Here is a 16,332-nt window from a genome sequence, read left to right as displayed (position 1 = left end):
CATAAACCACGCCACACAACATTCATAGTTGCATACCATACCAACGGCCATTGAGCACAACAAAATTCAGGATGCAGAACATAGTACCAAAAGCTCGTAAAAGGGGGTCATTCATAAAGACCTCAATAAACAGTAAACCAGACTTTGCTGCTTACAATAACAGCCAGCAAGTTTTTAGCACCAAGTAGAGTTTTAAGCATCACAATGTCACCACCAAATCCCATTTCCCAGCAAAACATTTGTAACCTCCCCCTGTGCACCATCAATACCACCATCGATAAGGCAAAAGGACCAGCAGACACCAAGCATAGATCAGGTGTGCCACACACGTTTAGGTTCACCTAGGTATTTTAGATAATAATATATACGATATATGCACCGAGAGGAGAGGGTGCGCCGCAGCTAGTCCCAGCCAGAGGCGCTGATGCTTGTCGTGCCCATGGGGTAGGAAGGGTAGTACCGCGGAGGTGGATCATTTGCCCTGGAGGAGCCCCCTCCACTGGAGTATCTGCCACCACCATCACGGGAGTAGCTGTTGACGCCACCATCACCAGAGTAGCTCCTGCCACCACCACCGCCGCCGCCATCACCCAAGTAGCTCCTGCCACCACCACCGCCATCACCAGAGTAGCTCCTGCCGCCACCACCACGACCACCTGAGTAGCTGTCACCGCCATCACCCGAGTAGTTTCTGCCACCACCACCACCGTAACCACCACGGCCACCACCACCTGAGTAGCTGTCACCACCACCACCCGAGTAGCTCCTGCCACCACCACCACCGTAGCCGCCACGGCCACCGCCACCACCGTAGCCACCACGGCCACCACCACCTGAGTAGCTGTCACCGCCACCACCACCGTAGCCACCACGGCCACCACCACCACCGTAGCCACCACGGCCACCACCACCTGAGTAGCTGTCACTGCCACCACCACCAGAGTAGCCAGAATAGTCCCCACCATTGCGATAATCTCCTCCATAGCATGGCCTCCCTGCGTAATCCTCTAGCCAGCCAGGAACGTTCTGTTTTGCCTCAGTCATCAGTTCCAGCAGTCCCTTTGCAATGGGGTGGTTCTGTTCAGTGAAGAAGGCGGTGGCAGACCCAGCATTTCCAACTCTCCCAGTTCTTCCAATCCTGTGGACATAGTCCTCGATGCTCTTGGGAAGGTCGTAGTTGATCACATGACTAACATTTGGGACATCCAGGCCACGCGCGACTACATCAGTGGCGACCATGATAGGAGTCAAGCCAGACTTGAAGGATCTCAATGCGCTTTCCCTCTCCTTCATATAACAAGCATACAAATATCAATCTATAATAAGAAAAATAAGCTGCTTAACATATTTACTGGTCTAGAGTAAAGAAAAATGACAAAGAAGTGCTATGTCACACATAATCTATTTGCATGGTTACAAGGAAATCAACTAGCAGCACTCTGGAAAGTACATGTCTTAGTTACATGTGCTACTGTGGCATGTAAATATGGTCCGACAATTTTTCTCAAGTATCTGATATATAAGACAAAGATGTTCTCTCTTTGTAAAAAAGAAAGTGAAGCACATTCTGGAGCAACTACAAACAGTCAACATTGATACTGTAATGACAGATACAAATTATTTGTCCATTTATACAGCTAAATGAAACAAGTGAACACAAGAGGCAGACAACACTAGTTAAATTGTCAGCAAAGACATAAAGCCTGACAAGAGGTACACACATATGCATAAGCTAGATATGTCCTCAAGAGGTAGAATGATATTTGTAACTCAAGCAAGAATCATGGAAATTTAATCTTGGTCCTAAGCTATCAGTGTTGACATAGCATGCCAGATATTTCAGACTAAAATTGTTGATTATATTGTGTAGCCGTATTCTCGATTATAATGTGCAGCCATTGCAGTTTTACAATGCTGCTAAGGAAAAGGTTAGGCCAACACAGAAGAATTCATACACATGCTTTTTACCTCTTGTGTTCTGTCACCATGGATCGCTGTTGCGGGGAAACCTTTGTTGTATAGCCAATACCTCAATGAATCAGCATCGCGTTTTGTCTCCACGAAAACTAGTGTTAGAGGCTGCTGCGGCTAAACAAACAATAAAACTAACATAAGAACATATCTCACAGAACAAACATCCAACTAGTCCAATCGTTGCATCCAAGATTGAACAAATAATACCTTGCCATCAGATGAACAGAAAGATTGCTCCTGCAGGAGATTTAGCAGGTAGGTTTTTTTCTCATCATGAGTGACAAACTCAAGTTTCTGGGTAATTAGATCGGTACTTGAACCCACCCTCCCAACAGTGATAAATATGTACTTCGACAAAAAGTCTGAAGCCAGTCTCTGGATAAAAGCAAATATTAGCCAAATATATCAAAGCAGACATAATCAAGTGGATATCATCAGTTCAATCATTTCCAACTAGATAGCACTAAGCTAATAAATATGCAGTCATCCACTGGGGAGGTATAATTTATCAACAAATCACATAATTTTTCGTACAAAATCTAAGTGCTATCCACTTGCTCATATGTTTGTGGCAATGTATGTTACAGGAACTTAGGACTCATCATTATGCTATTGCAGAAAACAGAAACATGAAAACATTCAATTATTTTATTCTTAATCATACTTATGTTGATGCATGAGAAGTAAATAAACAATTCATTACCTGTATTTGTGGTGGAAAGGTTGCACTGAAAAGCATAGTTTGTCTCATGGACTTTCGAGGCATACCCATGCCATCAACAATCTTTCTTATCTGAGGCTCAAACCCCATATCCAGCATCCTGTCAGCCTCGTCCATTACCAGGTACTTAATTGCCTCAAGAGAGACCCTTGCTCTTTCAATCATGTCCACAAGGCGGCCGGGTGTAGCAACAAGAATGTCCACACCTCTTTCTATATCACGTAGCTGCTAAACAAGCAGGCACAGAAACTGCATGTTAGATGAGGAATGCAAAAAGACAGATGACATAAACATACATCAAAGTTATACTGATTGGCCAAGCAACAAAAGACATGCAGTATAACATCTGAGTGCTAGCATATCAATTATATTTAAGAAATGCAACATAAAAGTTCCACGTTATATTTTCCACTCCAACATTTAAACTAATTTCTGCACAGCTAAGCTACTTGAAAGTTAAGATAAGACATCACGCACAGAAGCCTAGAATCGGCAATCACCTGTTGAATCATTGAAGTTCCTCCATATGCCACCTTAACTTTGATTCCAGTTTGGTGAGAGAACTTCTTGGCCTCCTCGTGAATCTAAAAAGTGTGCTATCATTAGCAATGAAGTCATGGCACAGGTAACAGTGACATTAATGAATCAAAATCTTTTCGCCTCACATGCCCTCAAAACCAAGAAATATTAACACACTCCACGTTCGACAGAATAATAAAAATGAAGTACACATGAACAGTAGTATTTCAGATGATATGATGCACAAAACACTAAATTGAGTTAGTAAGTCGTAACACCACAGACATTTTGCTCACATAATTAAAGGCCAACTTCCACTTGAACCCAGCCCGACAAGCAAAATCAAATGCAACCACAGTTATTTGTTTTTCATTGACAAAACTTCAGGGTACTCTCAGTCTCATTTCAAAATCATTTCAAAAGCAAACAAGCCAACAGAAACAAGAAGCTAGTTTGGCCGAACAAGAAGCTAGTCATTAGACACGGAGAAAGCTCCAGATATCTGAAACTAATGTATAGTTTGTTGAGGCCTGGAGCTAACTGATACTAATACTACCACACAGCAACTCTGTATATACGTTGCAAAGCAAGGATGGATAACATCAGAAAAGAGCTACCAACTTCTACATCAGCAGCAAAGAATGCAGATGTACACAAGTTTTACTTCCCAGCAAAATAACAAAACTTACCCTTACCTTGATTGATATCATGAAATGCAAGTCAAATAGAGAAAGGAAAAATGCTGAGACATAGGTAGTTACCTGATCATAAATAAAGTACAAATATAGAAAAAAAAACTTAAGTTATCCAGATGAAGGAGAGCAAAAACATGAAGTTGTACATAAATCAGACCAAACCTAATCCACCCAGGGCACCCAGAAACAATCAGGAAGAATGAAGCACAATGCCTGGGATTAACTACCAAAGTAGGATACCATGAAGATGAAAATTAATGCAACACAGGAATATCTGAAGTTATGCCTTAAAAAGGTGAAAGGTCCATCCGTATTCTGCAACATACAACTAGTAAAGGAAGTTTGGGCAAGAATGTAATGAAATCCACATTACTGAAGAAGCGCTAGCCCACCGAGCATTCTGATTTATAAATGGTCAGACAATACTCCATAACAGACTAATAGTTACTCCCAGCTAATAAAACGCAACGTGAAAAAAAAAACAGAAGGGGGAATGAACATAATGTCCTATGAAACGACAAAATCTTAGCAAATCCGTACTCCAATTAACACGATGAGCAAAATAAATTGATACTGAAGAAGCACTAGCACACCGAGTATACTGATTTGGTAAATGGACAGACAAATTTACTACATAACAGACCAATTGTTACTAGTACAACGTGCAAATAAAACATAACATGAACGAACTGGTTATGAACTGATTATCTGTTGCTTTTTCAATGCACACATACTGTTCAATATAAGCAGTCGACAATGTTCAAATAATCAATGCTCTCAAAACTAAAACCCAATGTTTGTACAGCAAACTTTGCATGACATTGCTTATAATAACACATTACAATTCAGTCTTCAGTACAAGTGTTCACCTCATTTTCTTCTCGTAGGTCATACTCAACAATTAGACCAAGATTGTCAACAAACTTGTGATACACCTGACACCCTGCGCACTGCAGGTGCAAACTATTCAACATCTGGACAGATTATTTCAACGAAGTTACTTAAGCAGTACTATATTCCTAATTCAATTGACGGCACCACTTATTGAGGACTATTTCAAACTAATTTACATTGCAGGCAGTGGTAATGGGCACTGTGCAGGCGTGCACCGAATCCCCCATAACTTAGTGGTTCAAAACTTCACATGCATCACATTGCCAACGTAGCTACGTGCAATGGTAGAAGAATTACACACAGATGACACTAAGATTTTTTTTGTTTGGAGGGACATATATAGGGAAGAGTTCTGCCTACTTATAGATACTATAACAGATACACTCGGTATTACTTGCAAGTGCACGATTTAGCCCTTCACAAACTACTGGGTCACTTGATCCATGTCGTTATGGGCAGTGCACATTTAGTAGGGCCAAAAATGTTGTGTTATTGTCACTTCCAGGAGACACTGCAAAATTGATGGCAACTGTCCATGTGTTTTCTGAGTAGCATGCAGCATAACAAATTGATAGGGAATATCAGTACATCAAATTCATCGAATTTTTAATTCCAGTGAACCTTTTAATGGCATTTACTTTGCCAGAGCCTGGGCCACAAACGTAATTATGTCAGGCAAATTCCCCGCACCTGATTCTCCTGCAAACCCAAATCCCCTGCGCCCAAATCGCGTTGGGGCGCTCCCTGGACCAACCAGGAAAATCTCCTTCACGCAACAGCAATAACTCGGAAGAATTCACCGCAACTTAAATCGTCTGCCGTCACACAATTGATCGCATAAAACTTACCCCTACTGGTGGTAGTAGACGTGCCCATGCCCAAATCCACAACCCCCATAAACATCTGCGACCCATGCCCGAATCTGCCTCGCCCAAAGCCCTCCCCCAACTCCATTTTCTCGCGCCCGGATTTGCATCAAACCCTAGAGAGTCGAGGAGTGGAGGTAGGGAGAGCAAAACTCACCGAAATTGGCAGCGTAGACGCACGCTCGTCGGCGTCCAGGGGGCCGCCGCCGCTTCCTACACGCGACCCGCCGCGAATCTCGCCGCCACTCGCCGGAGGTGGGCTAGACGCTCCACCACAGGCTCTTGTGCTGTGAGCGCCAGAGTTAGGGCAAACTCTAGCCAGAAGATATGTGGAACTGGGTGGAAAATCAGAGACAATGGCCAGTAGTGGGTGGATTCGTCGAGCAGATGCTCCACGAGAAGATGGAAGAGGACGAGGATCGCGAATCGAGCGCACGCCCGAAGCCATCTCGGCATTGAGGAAGAAGAGCGGGATTTTTTTTGGATTTGGGGCGCGCGTGCGGAGTGGGGAAGGAGCGGGGGATTTTCTGCGAGCAGCGGAAAAGTGTTTGGCTGTTTTGTGGGACAAGCCACGGGTGGGGTGGGCAGCTTATATAGACTCGGTATTCAGTCCACTGGCCGCCTCCGTTCACCGGTTGGAGATTTTGCTTCTGCAAATCTAAACCCATCCCAAAGATGAACACAATTTTTTGCTTGGTGCATCAAAAAGAAAAAATGCAATGGAAATCTGAGAGAGAAGATCAAAAGAGTGAATCAAGAGAATGAATGTATGTTCCCCTAGGAGGGCCAAGCTCCATCATGCTTTGTGAAATCCCAACTCAATCGGTTAATCACTAGAAACACGGTGGGGCGTGTCCCTGGGGCAGGTCGTCGTCGCCTGCGCCGGTGCTAGTAGGAACGGTTCTGGTGGTGCCACTCTGGTGTCCATGGCACCGCCATTCGCTGCTACCGCACAGTTCAAGCTAGGGTTTGAGCTGGGGTTGTCTATCGTGGGCCTTGGGGTGCGCCACTCCTAGATGCTCGGTGCGCCACTACTATTTTTGTGAGGTGCCCCACTACTATTTTTTTAGGTGCACCACTGTTAAATTTTTAAATTTTGGATCTCGGGTTTTTGTTTTTTTGAATAATTTTTCTGGCTAATTTTTGTTCCGCTCCTGACGGTTGCTCTCCGAGTTGGGGTGTTGTAGGTCGAGCAGTAATACGCCGGGGCGGGTTAGGGCGGCGGCGGTGCAAGGGTCGAGGAAGGTCGGCATCAATGTCGGGCGTCGTCGGGTTCGATCATCGGTGTGGAGGAGGAGGAGGAGGAGGAGGAGGTTTCATGGAGGAGAGGGTGGAGGAGGATGGTTCATGTAGCAGAGGAAGGAGGGAGGAGGAGGTCATGGTTCATGGGAGAAGAGGGAGGAGAGGAAGGAGGGGGAGGAGGTTTCATGGAGGAGAAGAGGGAGGAGAGGATGGAGGAGGGAGGAGGTTTCATGGAGGAGAAGAGGGAGGAGAGTTAGAAGGAGGGAAGGGTAAGTGAATGAAGGGAAGTGATGGATGAGGGAGGAGAGGAGGAAGGATAAGGATGAAGGGAGGTGGGTGGTCGGTCGGCCTAATCACACCTAGTAGTGGCGTACCAAGTGGAGGTGTGCAATACTATATTTAAAAAAATCTTTACCCAAAATCTAGAAGCTAAAAAACTTTGTTTTCCTTTACGATTTTGGGGAATCTAAAAAATCGCTAAACGACCGTAGGCGGTAAAATTTGCAAAAAAAATCGGTAGATACATTTTCATCAGAGGTCATATGCAACGAGAAAAGTCATTTTACCGAAACATAACACCATTTTGCAAATAAAGTCGAATTCATGTTTGTTATTTTCTTTACAACTAGATGATATAACACATGGACATCTCGAATGATTTTATGTTTCGAGTTTTCATGGTGCCCCATTGGTAAGTGGGGTGCAATTTTGCACATTTTTAAACCCGTGCACAGACTTACTAGTGGCGCACCATGGCATGGTGAGCTACTGCTATCTCAAATAGTAGAAGCCTGGGGATGGGGTGATCATGAAAAATATAGCAATGGCGCATGGTTCCCATTGTGCGTAACTAGTATCTTCCCTAGCAATGGAGCACCTGGAAGTGGTGCATCACTGCTAGGTATATTGCGGCTAGGCCTTTTCTAGTAGTGATGCCACATGTTGCGGTTTTCACGGATCAATTGTCCACCCCGAGTTCCTACACAACACGTGGAGTCGGGGTAATAAGATAGATTAGACAATAGCCATAAATTTTGTGACATCACTGTTACCCCCTAGATGATAACCACACTATTGACCTTGAATATTGTCACCTTAGCATAGTATCAAATCATGCAACTTAACTCTACTCAAACCTTAATACCTGATAATTGGGTTCTTGCAACAACAATAGGGTTGTTACAGTACTTGTAGCAGCAAATATTAATTATAAAGTTCTTCCATTAAAGCTTTACAGGATGGAAATCACACAATAACGCAACTGTGTTGTCAGACGCAGTCACGTTCGCACCCAAACCGTGATTTGGAAATAGCCTATTCTATAAGTTGCTAGAAGGGTAATGTTTGGTACTAAAAGTAAAGGAACTAAACAAGAGTAAAGTAGACTAAGATTAAAAGTGAACAGGAGTGTGCAAGTGGTTGTGGAGTGAACGGTATGATAAGGGGTTCTCTAGGAGTGTTGTTCCACCACTAGTATCTAGGAATATTAATAATTAGGATAGTTCTAGCCATTCTTTATTCATGTGTATGGGAGAAGCTCCACATAGGGTGGTAGAAGACCATCCATCTGTTCAACCGACCTCTCATAAACAACATCAATGTAAAGGGCAAGCCACCTCAGTACATTATTATTAAGGGTTACGCTAGGATCTCATGGTTATGGATGTATGCTCTATGAGTCTTCTCTTATTCCCCCTTGACCATGTGATAGAGGATTAGCATGAGGGTGTCACTTGGCGCCTCCTCTCTACCACATGTGTCCAGGGTAATCGCCTCTCTCGTCCTTAGAGGCAAATATTGCATGGTTGACTTCATAAAATATCAAGAGAGATAATTAATACACAATGATAAAGACATAAATAAAACATCTTTATTTCATGTCAAATACATAACTAGGGTTTCTCCATCTCCCCAAGAACAAAGGTAATACTCAAACATGAAGGCAATCAACATCATTAAAATTATACGAATGGAGGGTATGAATGTATACAGTTGAATACAAGTGGAGATCCACACTTTGGACCGCAACCAAGTAGATGTAGGGGATCAATGTTGCAGACATTGTTGATGATGGTGATGATGGAGATCCATGAGGAAGCCTTCAAGATCCTAGTACCTTCTACTTTGTGTGTGGCTGGTGATGGTGGAGATCTTCGTGGAGGCGGCTATGGAGGCAGTGGAGTGCAAGGGCTCCGATGCGGTGGCGCGGATGGATCTTCTTCTCCCCCTTGTCTCCCACTCCTTTATATAGGCATAGGAGGGTCGTCCTTAGCCCCGAATACCGCCTCAATGACATAGGGAAGGTCCAAGTACAATATAATCATGGGTAGAGTCTGTTAAGTAACGCGGAAGTTCACGAGGTTTTCGTCGGCTGGTAGCTGCGGTATGGCCGGGGTGCGGCGCTACCCCAATGGTCACCAAACTCTCTAATTGCTTTAGTATTTTGGCTGTCATTTCCTCGTACGAAGTCCGACTGATGTGTTCTTTGGATCATTGGACTCATATGGATGGGGACTACAAGACTGTTGTCTTAAATTTGAGATGATGGAAATTTTGGCTTTTCCACTCCTCAAATGGCTAAGTCTGGTGCATGTAGCTCCTCCATATTATGCCCTCTTTTCTCCTCTTGCCTTTGTTTATCCATAATCTCCCGGTAACACCTACACACATATCGAAGACAACGAAAAATGATATAATTCTACATAAACTACTGGTTGTGCAAAACTCATATGAAAATGAATGAGAACTAGTAATCATGCATAGTAAGTAATCATACATAATAGGCAGAGTTGTAGCTAGATGGAGCATGATATGAGTGGCAATATGAATGTTTTGTATTCTTAAATATGCGTCATATTTGCACTCATCAACACCCCCAAGCTTAAATGTTGCTCGTCCTCGAGAAAAAGAGTTGATAACTTAATGCTATCATCTAGCTTACTATTGAAGATTGATGCCTGCTATCCATATTTTCCAGCAAGCTCAAGATAAGATTGCATATATTTAGACATGATATCACAAGCTCAGTTATATGCATATATAGAGATTCATTAAGACTTATATGCCTCATGTCAAAAACAAATCTATCTTGCAAGAAAACTTGTGATCCTCCTATTGCATTTACTTGTCTCCCCCTTTTTATATTTATGACTTAAAACCATTAAGAGTGAGAGGAAATGTCAATATAAGAATATCATTAGATAAACCCATTGAACTCCCACTTATTAAGTCATGGATTTTCAATATTTTCTTCAGTTTACTATCTTTCATGAAAACTTACACTTATTAGTAACGAGACCATGCGAAAAAAGCCGTAAATTGGCTTAGAAGAATTTAAGAACACTCGTATGAGGACAATTTGTATTTGTTTGCAAAGATGCTCAATGAGGAACTTTACCCGTCATGACATTGTTATTACAGATGTTATGCCAGTGCGTTAAGACACACATAAAGCAATATCTTATCTAATTTAAGAATTTTGGCATGAATCCCAGTCAGCGTAAGGCAAGGTTCAATCAAAAAACTTACTTCGAAAACTAAGTCAATCATTAATTCATATGGAGTTGAGTTTACTTCTAAGGATAGACTCTTAAAACAATACAACATTGTAGTCATTATTAAGAGATTCTTCTCATGTTCTACTTTAGTATTTTTTTCAAATGTAGAGATCATGGAAATATTTCTAAGAGGATCATAAATGATATCACAAGCTAGATAGAAGTTAAACATGGTGCATCAAAGTTCTAAATTTCCTCTCATGAGGTCTAACATGAATAATTGTATATGTGACATCCTGGCCGAGTACTCAATAGGAGATAGAATACTCATATCAACATGTTGCAACTTGTTTTCCGGAATCTCATCTTCAAAGAACTCAGAGGTTAACAGTGCTTTGCCTAGAGAAATTTGACAATTTGAGGATGGATGACCGACCGAGAAGTCCTGGCCCGCGAGGGGGGGTCGGGGTATCACATTTGGTATTTGAGCCGACCTTCGCGGTTACACGGGAGTGTGTCCTAGAGAGATGCCAGGGGTAACAAGCCCGACTCGTGGGGTGGTCGGGGTGTTACATTTGGTACTAGAGCCGACCTTCGCGGTTACACGTACGAGTGTGTGTGGGTCAGGGGTTCGGGCATGTGGCGCATGGCTGGTGTGGCCCCTCGTGGCACACGACATGGAACATGTGCCATCACTGGACACACATACATGTGCCAAGAGGGGAAGTTCCTGGCTTGGGGTTGATCGACGAGGACATCGATCTTCTAAGAGAGATGACTATGACATCCTGGCACATGGCTCAATAGGATTGATAGGATACTCATATGTGCAACTTATTTTTCGTAAGCTTGTATCCAAAGAACTCTGAGGTTAATCATGCTTGGCATGGAGTGATTTGAGGATGGGTGACCGACCGAGAATTCCTTCCCGGGTGCGCACGAGTGAGGAAAAAGTGCACATAAAAGTCTTGTGTTGGTGTGTGGGGCTAGTCTAGATATCCTGGAGATCTGTGAGGGGTAACAGACCCGGCACGGAGGGTGGTTGGGGTGTTACAGTATCCCTCACATAACTAGGAACAAAACTTATCAAAGTAAGTATAGTGAAACATGAAACAGTGGGATACATGGTTGCATGAAACTTTAACGGATAAGATTGTTTCTCAAGATTCTACACATGTAAAATTATCTTCCCCAAGCTTAAAGCTTTGCAAGAACCAAACTTTAGTAGATAAACAAAAAAAGATACACTAATCAATGGAGAGTGTGAGAAGTGGTTACCTCTCCAAGCTTTAATATAAGTAAGGTGACATACTTTACCGTTGAGGTACAAGTTGCCTCTCTTCGGGTGGATATGAACCTTTGCTTCAATAACTTTTAATTTGTGGCTTGTTGCACTGAAGTAACTAAATGGTTGTTCTGTTTCTATAAGAAATCAATAGTACATGTGCAAGGTTGAATGTGTAGGCCATTTCTTGTGAACAATGTCAAGACTAAAAATAGTACAAAATATTAAAAAGATGCAACCACTAGTAAAATCCTCACATGCCGCTAAGAATTTGATCTTAGAATGACCGAATAGCCGAATTTGCATGTAAAATATTCCAAATAGGCCCAAAATAACAGCCTTGTTACGACTAAATCCTGTTCCGAGTGTATCCATAGGAAACATGGTGAAAGAACATCTCTCCGTAATTATGGTTTTGTGTGTTTGATGAAAAAATGTGTGATGATCTAATCTAGCTTTGTGTGCAGATATGATCTATAGTATGATTGAACTGAGAAGTATTAAAACGGAATAATCATTTGATGAAAAGGAAGAAGAAAAGTAGGAATTGGGAAATTCCAGGCCGAAAATTCTAAGGACCTGAGGTCCGGGCTCTCAGTACACCCCCCGGAAATTTTGCCGGACATTTCTGTCGAAGGGCCGGAAATTCCGGGGGTGGGGACAGAAATTCTGGCCCCAACTCACACCGGAAATTTCGGCCCAACATTCTGCAACGACTATATTTGATGGGGGGTATAAATAATCCCTTCTTCTCGCAAGTTCATCCACCATTGTTGAGCCACAAAGAAAACACAAGATTCAGTTGATCTCCTCCTCCAACCATCCAAAGCTCTTAATCTTTGGAGAATCGAAGGAGAAGACACCGATCTACATATTCACCGAAGCGATTTACATTTGCCCCTCATTTTCTTGAGGGCCCCTTTGCTAGTGTTCCCTTTTGGAAACCCTAGTTGTTTGTGGTTGATTTGATATGTTGTTGTTGTGTTGTTACAACTATTGGGAGCCTCCGATTCAGTTGTGGATGTGTGCCCCAAGAACCTTGTAAAGGCCCGGTTTCCGCCTCGAGGAAATCCCTTAGTGGACAAGTGGGCTAGGCCTTTGTGGCGTTGCTAACAGGAGACATGGGTGAGGCCTTCGTGGCATTTGTTAGGCCTTGTGGCGACCACACCCCTCCAAACATAGACGTACTTCCCCTCAAAAGGAAGGAACTACGGGAATCATCTCCGTGTCTCCGTGTGCTCCACTCTCGGTTACCTCCATCCTTGATTGCACTATTATATCTTGTCTAGCTATATCTTGCTTAGTTGTATATCTTGTCATATAGGTAAATTCACATAGTTGCATATCTAGAGAATTTACCTTGGTGTCAAGCCTAAATTGAAAAGGAACTAAAAATTGGGTAGCACCTAATCACCCCCTCTAGGTGCGGCATACGATCCTTTCAATTGGTATCAGAGCCTCAACTCTTATTTCGGGCTTAACCGCCTAAGAGTATGTCGGAAGATGAGAGTTCAGAAGGGGCTGCAAATCCGGCTCCCATGGAAGATCTCAAGTGTATGGAAACATCCTTGAGATCCTCCTTGGAAGCTAATATGGAAGAAGTGAAATCATGAAGAGAAACAAGTATAGTGCTCTTTGGAACCAAGCCGAAGGGTTCATGAGGTTGCCAGATGAAGATCATCATGAGATGTATAGAAGGCTTATCTTCATTTTCGATGCCTTTCGTAATGTGGGTGCCCAACATATTGATTACTTTTGGATCAAGAACAAGAATATTGATTGCATGATGCCTTATGAACCCATTAATGTCAAGAGTCTCCTTGGAAGAGAAAGCTATCCTAAGCTAACCTCCTATCAAGTGGTGCACGAGATGCAAGCTCTAAAGGTGGCCGAACAAAATTCTCAAGATTCTCGGAATCGTGCTATAGGGATGGCAAGAGGTACAAATCTTGCTTTGAATGTCAATACGGTTGAAGAGGTGGACACTCAAGAACCATATAGAGCCTCTTGGAGCATGTCCTATCCGGAGGATTTGGAATATACCACTACCATGACCATATGGCATTCCATGCAAGAACCTGTTGGGTTGATCCATCCAAAGCAAAAGAAGGAAACATCAAGAGAAACAAAGCAAGCGGGTTCAAGAGCTCGGGCCCAAGATCAAGATATTGCTTCAATTGTGGTGACAAGTTCCACTTCATCGCCGAGTGCCCATATGAGAATAGAGAAACTCGTGGTGGAAGGCTCATTCCCAAGGACAAGAGCAAAGATTCAAAGGTTCCCAACAAGAAACTCTTCATCAAGAATAAGAAGAACAAGAGGCCATCAAGGATTGTGCTAATGACTAAAGAGGAGTATTCTTTCGATGAAAACGATAGTGATAGTGATGAAGAAACATCAAAGGAGTTGGAGGCTATTTACACTACCATTGCTCCATCTTCATCCCTCTTTGAATCCCCCAATGAGAACCCTCACATCAAGAATGCACATTGCTTCATGGGAAGGTTTTCCTTGGATACATCTATTGTGCTCTCAACTCAAGAAGAATACACATCCGGGGATGAAGAAGAAGAAGAAGAAACCTCTATTGGGTTGGTTTCTCTTGCATCCATCTCCACCACCTCTTCATCACCAATTGAATCCCCCAATGAGGATATTCACATGAACGAAGAAATTTCTTCATGGCTAAATCTTCCGAGGACTATGTCGCCGGAGGTTTAAAACGTGTGCTTGATAGTGGATGCACAAGTCATATGACTGGCGGCAAGGATCTTGTCAAGGATTTGAGGCCTAACATTCATGATATCACCATCTCCTTTGGCGATAATTCAACATCCGAGGTATTGGGTTTTGGCAAGGTTGTGGTTGCACAAAACATTACTCTTGTGGATGTCATGCTTGTCAAAACCGTTGGTTATAATTTGTTGTCCGTTTACACCCTTGGCAAGATGGGTTTCACCGTCTTTATTGATAGAGATATTGTGTTCCTCTTGTGGAGCAAGACTCTAAAATTCGCTTTCGTTGGGTATCGCGAAAACAACTTGTATGTTGTGGACTTCTCGGGGGCCACCACTTCAAGTGCGATGTGCCTATTCGGAAAGGCGGACGTGGGTTGGTTGTGGAATCGCCGCTTGGCCCATGTCAACATGAGAACTTTGCAAAGTCTTCAATTGGGGAACCATATTGTGGGACTAATGGACAGTGTTTCTTTTCCCAAAGATCATGTTTGTAGGGCTTGTGTTGAAGGCAAAATGCATGACTCTCCGCATCCAAGCAAGACTATTATCTTTTCCAAGAGGATCTTGGAGCTCCTTCATGTGGATCTCTTTGGTGCGAAGAAACATTGTTTGGTGATTGTTGATGACTATTCAAGATATACTTGGGTTTATTTTCTCAAGAAGAAAGATGAGACTCAACAAATCTTCATCGACTTTGCCACCGAGGTGCAATGTCAACACAACCTTACCATATTGGTATGATCTCTAACCCAAAGTATTATTTATATGTGATTTTGTCTCTTGCACACAATATTGTGTTATGTTGCCTAGTCTATCTTTCGAGGTCACTCGAACCTATGTGTGGTTGATACGTCTCAAACGTATCTATAATTTCTTATGTTCCATGCTAGTTTTATGACAATACTCACATGTTTTATATACACTTTATATCATTTTTATGCATTTTCCGGCACTAACCTATTAACGAGATGCCAAGGTGCCAGTTCCTGTTTTCTGCTGTTTTTGGTTCCAGAAAAGCTGTTCGGGCAATATTCTCGGAATTCGACGAAACAAAAGCCAAACCTCCTATTTTACCGAGACGGACCCAGAACACCGAAGGAGAGACGGAGAGGGGCCGAGGGGGCCCCACACCACCTGGCGGCGCGACCTAGGAGGGGGCGCGCCCAGGTATGGGGTGGGCCCCTCGGGACCCCTCCGACGCTGCCCTTTCGCCTATATATTCCTCGCGACGCAAAAACCCTATATCGATCAATCATACTCTAGATTCCAGAAAGACTCCAGGGGCGCCGCCGCCATCGCGAAACTCCGTTTCGGGGGACAGAATCTCTGTTCCGGCACGCCGCCGGGACGGGGAAGTGCCCCGGAAGGCTTCTCCATCGACGCCACCGCCTCCATCATGCTCCGTGAGTAGTTCCCCCATGGACTACGGGTTCTAGCGATAGCTAGTTGGTACTCTCTCTCCCATGTACTTCAATACAATGATCTCATGAGCTGCCTTACATGATTGAGATCCATCTGATGTAATCGGTGTTGCGTTTGTTGGGATCCGATGAATTGTTACATTATGATCAGTCTATCTATAAAGTTTGTGAAGTTATTGTTGCTGCAATCTTGTTGTATTTAATGCTTGTCACTAGTGCACGAGTGGCATGATCTTAGATTTAAGCTCTATAATTATTGCTTAGATTGTATCTACAAGTTGTTTGCACATGTCTATGTCCGGAACCCGAGGCCCCGAGTGACAGAAGAATCGGGATAAGCTGGAGGGAAGGCTTAGATATGAGGATCACATGTTTTCACCAAGTGTTAATGCTTTGCTCCAGGTGCTCTATTAAAAGGAGTACCTTAATTACCAGTAGATTCCCTTGAGGCCCGGCTGCCACCGGCTGGTAGGACAAAAG

The 16,332-nt window shown here is 43.3% G+C and overlaps 1 protein-coding gene across 2 annotated transcripts; it reads right to left on the bottom strand.

The window, feature by feature from the left end:
- Positions 1-72: 72 nt before the first annotated feature.
- On the bottom strand, positions 73-6,212 carry LOC124688459 (DEAD-box ATP-dependent RNA helicase 52A-like). 2 transcript variants are annotated; one of them, XM_047222138.1, is made up of 6 exons: positions 5,827-6,212; positions 3,196-3,279; positions 2,678-2,923; positions 2,182-2,349; positions 1,969-2,088; positions 73-1,287 (listed from the first exon to the last, which is right to left on the bottom strand). In XM_047222138.1, the coding sequence occupies exons 1-6, from the start codon at positions 6,115-6,117 to the stop codon at positions 403-405; spliced, it is 1,794 nt and encodes a 597-aa protein (XP_047078094.1). In that variant the 5' UTR covers positions 6,118-6,212; the 3' UTR covers positions 73-402. The 2 variants fall into 2 exon arrangements, with proteins under 2 accessions (XP_047078094.1, XP_047078095.1); XM_047222139.1 differs by having other exon boundaries at positions 2,678-2,920.
- Between the last annotated feature and the right edge of the window lie 10,120 nt (positions 6,213-16,332).

Source organism: Lolium rigidum, chromosome 2 (genome assembly GCF_022539505.1).
Source record: "Lolium rigidum isolate FL_2022 chromosome 2, APGP_CSIRO_Lrig_0.1, whole genome shotgun sequence".
Classification (NCBI taxonomy): Eukaryota; Viridiplantae; Streptophyta; class Magnoliopsida; order Poales; family Poaceae; genus Lolium; species Lolium rigidum.
Note: the sequence above shows the minus strand (reverse complement) of the source record. Positions and strands in the feature narration are given on the sequence as shown.

Excerpts from the sequence above, each read along its gene's own strand:
- LOC124688459 (XM_047222138.1), bottom strand. The coding sequence starts at position 6,117 with ATGGCTTCGGGCGTGCGCTCGATTCGCGATCCTCGTCCTCTTCCATCT. Across the intron at positions 2,350-2,677 it reads CCTTTCCACCACAAATACAG|AGACTGGCTTCAGACTTTTT; the intron begins GTAATGAATTGT and ends GCTTTTATCCAG. Across the intron at positions 2,089-2,181 it reads TCTGTTCATCTGATGGCAAG|CCGCAGCAGCCTCTAACACT; the intron begins GTATTATTTGTT and ends TTGTTTGTTTAG.